General features: G+C 34.5%; 1 protein-coding gene and 1 long non-coding RNA gene across 7 annotated transcripts in view; one reads left to right on the top strand and one right to left on the bottom strand.

Moving 5' to 3' along the window:
- Window positions 1-1,389: 1,389 nt before the first annotated feature.
- ZNF527 (zinc finger protein 527) overlaps window positions 1,390-8,635 on the bottom strand; it is a 40,643-nt gene continuing 33,397 nt past the window's right edge. For all 6 annotated transcript variants that reach the window (XM_073796458.1, XM_073796457.1, XM_073796459.1 and 3 more), the window contains one exon: window positions 1,390-3,593. In XM_073796458.1, coding sequence (XP_073652559.1) covers window positions 2,020-3,593 — 1,574 coding nt within the window. In that variant the 3' untranslated portion in view covers window positions 1,390-2,019. The remainder of the gene's footprint in view (window positions 3,594-8,635) is intronic.
- Window positions 3,383-7,551, top strand: LOC141277195 (uncharacterized). The gene is made up of 2 exons (XR_012328178.1): window positions 3,383-3,499; window positions 5,525-7,551. It is a non-coding gene; the product is annotated as an uncharacterized lncRNA (long non-coding RNA).

Raw genomic sequence — 8,635 nt, 5'->3', positions numbered from 1 at the left:
ATTTTATCAACGTTAGAAGTGAAGTTTAACTGTAAAAACAGAATCAGTGGCTTGGGTTTATATCACCTTGGAGGAAGAAATCAGGTGCCATACTTAGATCAAGAATCAATTAGTGAACAACTCAGACTCATCACTGGTCTGAGTCATTATTTTTCTTCCTTTAAGCTTAGTAAGTTCAGAGTAATCCTGAGGAGCTTTCTGATGTAAGTTGTAACTAAACCCTTAAAACATATTCAAATAAGTGTTCCTATACCTCCAGAAAATATGAGAATAAAGGGATGATTACATGAATTTAGGTTACGATTATTAATATATTTTAGATTAGATATAATGCAAGTTTGGCAGTGTTTTAAAACCATTATATTTGTTTCTGCTCAAGGTTTGAAGTATTCAATTATACTAGGTCTGTAATTTAAGTTGTTCAAAGGGAATTTGTCTTAATATTTAAGAAAAACAATTTTCAGATTTTTATTAGATATAAGTATAAATTGACTATTAAAGAAATTATATTAGTACTCACTGTTTTGCTCCACGCACATATATACACATGTAAATCCTTCACTTTTTCATAATTCATTTGTCCTGATCTGTTTTTATAGATGCTCTCCAGACAATGCCCAAGATTATAACTGGTTCTAACTGTTCAAAGTGGCAACGTCTCCATATTAAAGTTTACCTTCGTATATACACTCAGATAAAACAGGAATATACTGCCCCACACCCTCCTGTTCCTCATTACTCTGAATAGTAATGAGTTATACTCTAAAAATTTTAGGCTCCAACTGCTTTACTTTAACCATTAGTTGAAAATGGCTCATTCTTTTTGTCTGCCAGCAATGTCTTGTCTAATATGTCTCGTTCCAAAGAAGTTATCTATAAACTTCTTAAACGAAGTTTACAACCCACCCACAAAAGACCTCATTTACAATTCTATCTTATTCTATCACATGATATGTTTAAACCCACGCTGAAAGTAGAAAATCAAATAATTCCTTTAAGATGAAGAGCCATTCATTAAACTGATGGATCCATTATTCTCTTAGCTGGCCAATCTTTCTTTAAAGGTCTATAGTGAGTCACTGCCACAAATGATTTTAATTCCCTATGAGAAAGCCTGGTAATAAGTTTCACTAAGTGAATTTTTAAAAATTCTTCCTTATTGTGAAACAGACTAATGAATACTAAATTAGTTTTTATCAACAAATAAAATGTAACAATTCTTTCAGCTTTATGAAGGCTGTGTATTTAACTTTCATATACTTGTTATGAGGCTTATCCTCAGGATAAACAATTATGCCATATAAAAGATTAAGGCTTTCTCACATGTGTAGCCAACATGGGGTGTATGAGTCAGGACTCTGATTCCAAGAGGCAAAAACCCAAGTCAAATTAACATAAGCAGAAAAAAGAAAATTTATTGGATCACAAAAATGAAAAAGTAAAAGATGGTGTAAACTTCAGACATGATTGGATCCAGAAGATCAAACAACATCCTCAGATTTCTGTCCCTGACCTCAGTTTTCCTTTGTGTTAGATTTATCCTGGGAAGGCTTTCTTCATATGGTGGCAAAAAGGCTACTGGTGAGTTTTTAACCTTACTAAATCCTTGAAACTTGCAATTCTGGGGTGGGGAAAAAAATCTTTTCTTACTACCCATAACAATGACCCCCTAGGACTCTACTGGTCTAGACAGGGCCATTTGTAAATCCCTTATCTATCATGAGGTTGAAGAAAATAATTGGCCTGCCTATGACCAATCTACTGCTCTTCCTGATTAAACAATTTCATCAGAATGATATGCATTGAGGGTGAGATAAGTCTCAAATAGGGTACAGAACAGAACCAAAAGTAACAGATGTCTACTACTCAGGCTATTTCAAATAAGGGATGCTCATGAACTGAAGGCTTCTCCATAGGTACTACATTCATAGAATTACTAACTGAAGAACTCACTGATATTTATTTAATAAGGACTGAATGGTGACTAAATGTTTTCTTTCTTATACTTGTTATACATAATCAGAGAGCTTCTCTATTATGAATTTTCTCATGTCGTCGAAGAGCTGAAGCACAGCTAAAATTGTTCCCACATTCATTACAGTTATAGGGTTTTTCTCCAGCATGAATTCTCTGGTGTAGCCTAAGGGACAAGATCTGATGGAAAGCCTTCCCACATTCATTACATTCATAAGGTTTCTCTCCAGTATGAATTCTCTGATGTTGATTAAGGTATGAGCCACAACTGAAGGCCTTCCCACATTTGTTACATTCATAGGGTTTCTCTCCTGCATGACTTCTCTTATGATGAATTAGAACTAAAGCATCACTGAAGGCTTTCCCACATTTACTGCATTCAAAAGGTCTCTCTCCAGTATGAATTCTATGATGTCGATTAAGTTGTGAGTCAGTCCTAAAAAACTTCCCACATTTGATGCACTCATAGGGCTTTTCACCAGTGTGAATTCTCTGATGTTGATTAAGGTGTGAGCGATAGCCAAAGGTCTTTCCACATTCATTACATTTAAAGGGTTTCTCTCCTGTGTGAATTCTTTGATGCAGAGTAAGGGCTATGCGTCTGCTGAAGGCTTTTCCACATTGATTACATTCATAGGGTTTCTCTCCAGTGTGAATTCTCTGATGTTGATTAAGGTGTGCACTCTGTCTGAAGGCTTTGTTACATTCCTTACATTCATATGGTTTCTCTCCTGTGTGAATTCTCTGATGTTCCACAAGGAAGGCATAACGGCTAAAGGCCTTCCCACATTCATTGCATGCAAAGGGTTTCTCTCCAGTGTGAATTCTCTGATGTTGAGCAAGGTGTGCACTCTGTCTGAAAGCTTTGTTACATTCCTTACATTCATATGGTTTCTCCCCAGTATGAGCTCTCTGATGCTCACTGAGAAAGAAGTCATGGCTAAAGGCTTTTCCACAGTCATTGCATGCATATGGTTTCTCTCTACTGTGAATTCTCTGAGGTTGAGTAAAGAACGAATAACAGCTAAAGGCAGCACCACATTCAACGTATCCATGGGATAATTTTCCAAGATGAGTTGTGTGATGTTGAGTAAGTAATGAGTGGAAACTTAAGAGATCTGAAAAATCATTACTTTCGTAATGTTTCTCCCCAGGAGGAATTTCTGCATCTTTACTAAGGTATGTATTCTGGTTGAATTCTTCACATTCATTACCTATCAAAGATTCCTTCTCAGCATGTAGTCCTTTATGTTCAGTTAGAACTGAATTTGGGGGGAACATTTTATCATAAATATCAAATTTATGTACTTGTTCTACTGTGGGAACTCTCTGTTGTGTTAAAAGTACTGAGTTCAAGAGAACATTTATCTCAGAATTATTATATTCATTGTCTCTTTTCATGGCAGAGATTTCCTTAAGAGTTGTCACTTGCCTGAAATGACTCTCCTGATTTCCCTGATGCTGCTCAAATTCACCCTTATATTTCCAGGCTTCTCTGAAACTGGAGGATTCAAGGCCATAACTTGTAAGTCTTTCCATTATCATCCCCTGGGATATTTCCTCTTCATCAATGTACCATTTTGGAGATAATGCCTTGATTTCATACAAAGAGTCCCATTCTGAAAAATATCAAGAAAGCAAATGTCTCCTTTTTACCCTTCCAAGGAGAAAGAAAACTGTTATAGAAGAAATTAAATAATTTACTTGGAGGAAAAAGGGGAGAAAGTCATGGTTCTGACTTTTTTTTTTTATCAATTTACATTCCTGTCAGCAACATGAAATATGTCTTCGAACCCATTCACACTGGCTAACAACATTCTAAAAATATTTGCCCTTACAAGTAAAGAGTACCTCATTATTGTTTTAATTTGCAATTCTATGATTATAAAATTGAGCATTTTCATATATATTTATGTACCTTTTATATATTTTGTGGTTTCTTCTTTGGTGAATTCCTTATTCAGGTACTTTGCATATATTTTAATTACACTGGCATTTCTTTTAAGTGGTTTATAGAAGTCATTATAAATTTAAGACATTAAGGCTTTTGAGCATTTTTCTCCCTCAAATCACATGTCATCTTCATTGATAATTTTATTGTCACATCATCTTGATTTATAATGCTTCTGATAAAATTTTTTAAAAATTTGTATGAACTCAAATCTTCCAATTTTTTCATTATAGAGCCTGGCCTTTATGTCATTTTAAGAAAGACTTTCCAAAACCCAATATTATACAAATATTATCCATAACTTTTAAGAAAATTTTTACACCACTAATGTGAAAAACTACCTTTATCTAATACTAAATTCTCATATATACATGGGTGTATTTTTGTACATTCTTCACTGTTCTACTGATCTATTTCACTGTTCTTATATCAGACCAATGTCATGGATAACAGGCAAAATTCTTAAATATTAAAAATTCAATCAAGCAGTATATTAAATAAATAATACACATGATGAAGTATGCAATTCAGAAATACAAAAATTGTTCATCAATAGGAAATCCTTTACTATATTATTAAATTATTATCTATACTTTCCTATATTTTTAACTTCATCAGTAAAAAAGAAAAAAATATTTCCAGAAATAAAACTTGACTCTCCATCCTGATAGAGAACGTATCTACCAGGAAAAAGTGACCCAAAATGGTCAAGGCTAAAACATGTCCTGATAAAATGACTTTAAAATGAAAGGTTAGGCCCGTGAGCCATGGCTGCTGAGCCTGTGCGTCCGGAGCCTGTGCTCTGCAACGGGAGAGGCCACAACAGTGAGAGGCCTGCGTATCGCAAAAAACAAAACAAACAAAAAAAAAATGTGAGAGCTAAATCTGTTTTTATACAGTGAGAAACATGATGTTCCAGATGTATAGAACACCTGGATAAAATAAGAAAGCTACACATTTATGCTGGTCGTTTCAGGGGGTGGGAAAGAATGGCAAGTGGTAAAATATTATCTTTTCCTTTAATCTTTTTAAATTTCACTTGTTACAAAGAATTTGAATTACAATTGTACTTTAAAAAAGTAACAATGGAAATTTAAAAGAAAAAAATATATTGTGTGTTTAATTACATTTCATAGAATTATTATCCCTGAATCATAATTCTGTTAGTACACCAGTATAGAGATTATTGCTTAATATTTAGGTGAGAACCATTTCCTTTTGTTTTTGAGAATAATTCTGTAAAATCATTTCCAGTAATGGCACTCTTCCCCAAATCAAAGGTTTAACAAGGGAGAGGCAAGCAGAATAATCATGAAAACACAAAGCAATACAACAGTAACAAAAAATTTCTAACTTCCAATAACAGCTCAATTTAGAAGAGGGTTTATGTCTTCAGAACAAAAGCATTCCTCCTTGACTTTCTAACCAGTCAAAATCTGTGTATTCTACAGAAAATCTGTGATGTTATTCCCATAAAACTACCCTTTACTGCTTCTGCCTCCATTAGATTTCCTAAGCACTAGTGTTTTAATGTACAGGTTTGAAACAAAATCCTAATGTGATTTATTTATAATGTGTGTGTTCTTTCTCTTATCCTAGTGTCTAAAGTCTTCTCCATGGCTGGACCCCGAATAATATACCTTTACATGCTGAGTGATATCTGGAGAGTGGGAGAGGTTTAATAAATACCCTAACCCTAAAGCGTACACTAACCCTAACCCATACCCTAACCCTAACCGATACCCTAACCATAACCCGTACCCTAACCATAAACCATACCCTAACCCGTACCCTAACCCTAACCCGTAGCCATACCCTAACCTGTACCCATCTAGGAGATCAGAACAAAATATAAAGACACTTATACATAAAGGGAAAGTATCAAGCTGGCATCAGACTTCTTTGTAACAACATTTAACACCAATACTATGCTATAAGCAACTTAAAGAAAGAATGGCCAATTATGAACAAGGTAGAGCTTAGGGGGACATTGTTTGCATGAACTCTTTTTGAGGAAACTGCTAGAGAGCAGATTTCAGCCAATCCAGAGATGTCCAGAGAAATTTCAGCAAAATGACCTAGTGGAAAACACTAAATATATATAACTACAGAATTAAGACAAAAGGAAAGGTTGGGATAAATGTGACACAAGAGCATGTAAATATAATATGCCTGGACAATGTAAAAAGCATACAAGTAACAAAATTTGGGAAAACAAGGTGGGGAGTATAATAAGGCTACTTATTGACACATCTGTAACAGGTAAAAAAATCAAAGGCTAGTTTTTAAAGCTGACCAATCAAGTAATAGAAGGAATAAATACTGTCTAAAGAAACAGAGCACTATAACCGTGAAGGCTCTAGAACAAAAGAAGAATCTTTCTAATTATTATAAAAACTATAGTATTACGCGACCAAAAAAAAGCCTAGGAAAACAGACAAGCTAAAGTCTTTTTTAAAAACTGTAAAAATCAGAAAATATAACACAAAACAATGTACAGAATTAAGCCCAAACATATTAAAAACATGGTTGGACTTTCACCTATTAAATTGAAATGATATCCAGACTGGTTCACAAAGCAAAACTCAATTCTATACTGCATATAAAGCTCACGTTTAAAACAAGGTGATTTTACAAAGTTGAAAATAAACAGATGATAAAGGCCCTAAAGAAAGCATAAAAAGGCAAGAAACAGATTCTCCCCGAGGGCCTTCAGAAGGAAGGCAGGCTGCCAACATCTTGATTTTAGCCCTGTAAGACCCATTTTGAACTTCTTACCTGAATCCAGAGCTGTATGATAATATTTTTGTGTTGTTTTCAGCCACTAAATTTGTGGCAATTTGTTACAGCAGCCATAAGAAACTAATACAAAAAGCAGACAGGTACAACATTTTTGGGGAGGAATTTGGCAATTCCTAAACTACATATGCACTTACTTAGCAATCCTACATCTACAAAACAACCCTGAAAATAAAGCCTCAACAACAGGAACATACATATTTACAAGGTAATTTATGGCAGCATTGTCTGTAATTGTAAACTACTGCAAACATCCTAAATGTTCACACATTATAGAATATTCAATAAATTACCATAACATCCACAGAATGGAGTATTCTGCAGCTGTCAGAAAAATGAGGAAGCTCTCCATGAACTCATGTGGAGTGATTTCCTGTACAGCTGACCCCCGAACAATGAAGGGGCTATGGGTATAACTTTACAGTTAGCCCTCCGAATCTGCAGTTCAGCATCCATGGATTCAACCTACCTCGGATCGTGTAGTAAGTATGTATTGAAAAAATTCGCATATAAGTGGACCCTCGCAGTTCAGACCATGTCGTTATAGCTAAGTGAAAAGAGCAAATGCAAATCTACAGGTATATCTGCTCATTTGTGCAAAAGAAACATAAAAAGGACAAACCTGAAAATAAAGACTGGTGATCTACAAGGGGTGGGTAAGAAAGGGGCAGGAAGAAGTAGGGAACAGAAACAAGACAGTAAGGATGAGGAGGGAGCGACACTTTTCTGAGGATACATTCTTGTAAAGGTCTGATTCTTAGGAGCATAGTAATGTTTCAGATACCAAAAAAAAAAAAAAAGTAAAATCAACCAGGATGTAGTAGGAATCAACAGAAACAAATGAACCTAGAAGAACTAACCTAAGTAACTCTGGAAAATAGTTTTTGACTGAATACTTAAGACTAAAAAAGTACATTTATACCTAAATACAAATAATGTAATCTACTTAGTAAATTTATTTCTCACAGAGGAATAGGTTAGAAATTCTGAAACTACTTTGTGTGTACACTTAAATGGAGGAAATAATTAAATACATTGCTTCTCACTGTCAGAAGAAGAAATTACAAACAAGTAAAGGAGAAAGGCTATGATAAACCCTGTGGAGGGTAGGACTAAAATCAAGGTATCACTATAAACCAATAATTTAATGTATTAAAAAAAATAAAGACAGAAATAAATATAAAAGTGTGTGTCTGTCTAAAAGTGTGTGTTGGTATACATACATATATTTTCCAGCTAAGTCTGCTGTGAGGTCCTAGAAGAAATCACTTCCAGTAGCAATAAGTACACCTAGTACCCAGACCTTGGTTTCTAAACCATTCTAAATCATTTCCCAATAAAAGGAACCAGGGCTCCTTGGAGAAGTGGTTGACTCAAGGCTGGGGAAAGGAAAACAAGATGAACCTGGAACACCTGGAACCATGAAGTGGGGCATGTTAAAAGGTCATAGGAACCAACTTGAAGAAGATCTAAATGGTCAAAGCTGGAACACTTTGAGCAACAAAATAATGATACAGCAGTTTTAACTCATAGGAAAAAAATACCCCACATTCCATAAATATGAAGAAATATTTTAATATATAAACAAATGGGAGAGATGAAACAGCTCTTCCAGACAGAACAATCCTAGTTAATATGTGTAAATAAAAGAAGGAAATAAAAATGTCAACATTAGGTCAATACCACAACAGCGGTAACTGTTGCAGACAAGATCCAACAGGGCTGTAGATGCTAAAATTAGTGGGCAAAAGTTTCAGAAGAAACTGAATAGTATCAAGTATCTTCCCCAAATATTTATTAATTATAAATAGAAAAATAGTAACTTTACAATGGAGAAACCAGGCAGATACCACCTTCACCAAGTGATGAAAATTAACATCACTGATAATAAGATATATCAATATTATCAAT

This window comes from Tursiops truncatus, chromosome 19 (assembly GCF_011762595.2).
Source record: "Tursiops truncatus isolate mTurTru1 chromosome 19, mTurTru1.mat.Y, whole genome shotgun sequence".
Taxonomy (NCBI): Eukaryota; Metazoa; Chordata; class Mammalia; order Artiodactyla; family Delphinidae; genus Tursiops; species Tursiops truncatus.
The sequence above is the reverse complement of the archived record's forward strand: the minus strand, read 5'-3'. Positions and strand labels throughout refer to the sequence as shown.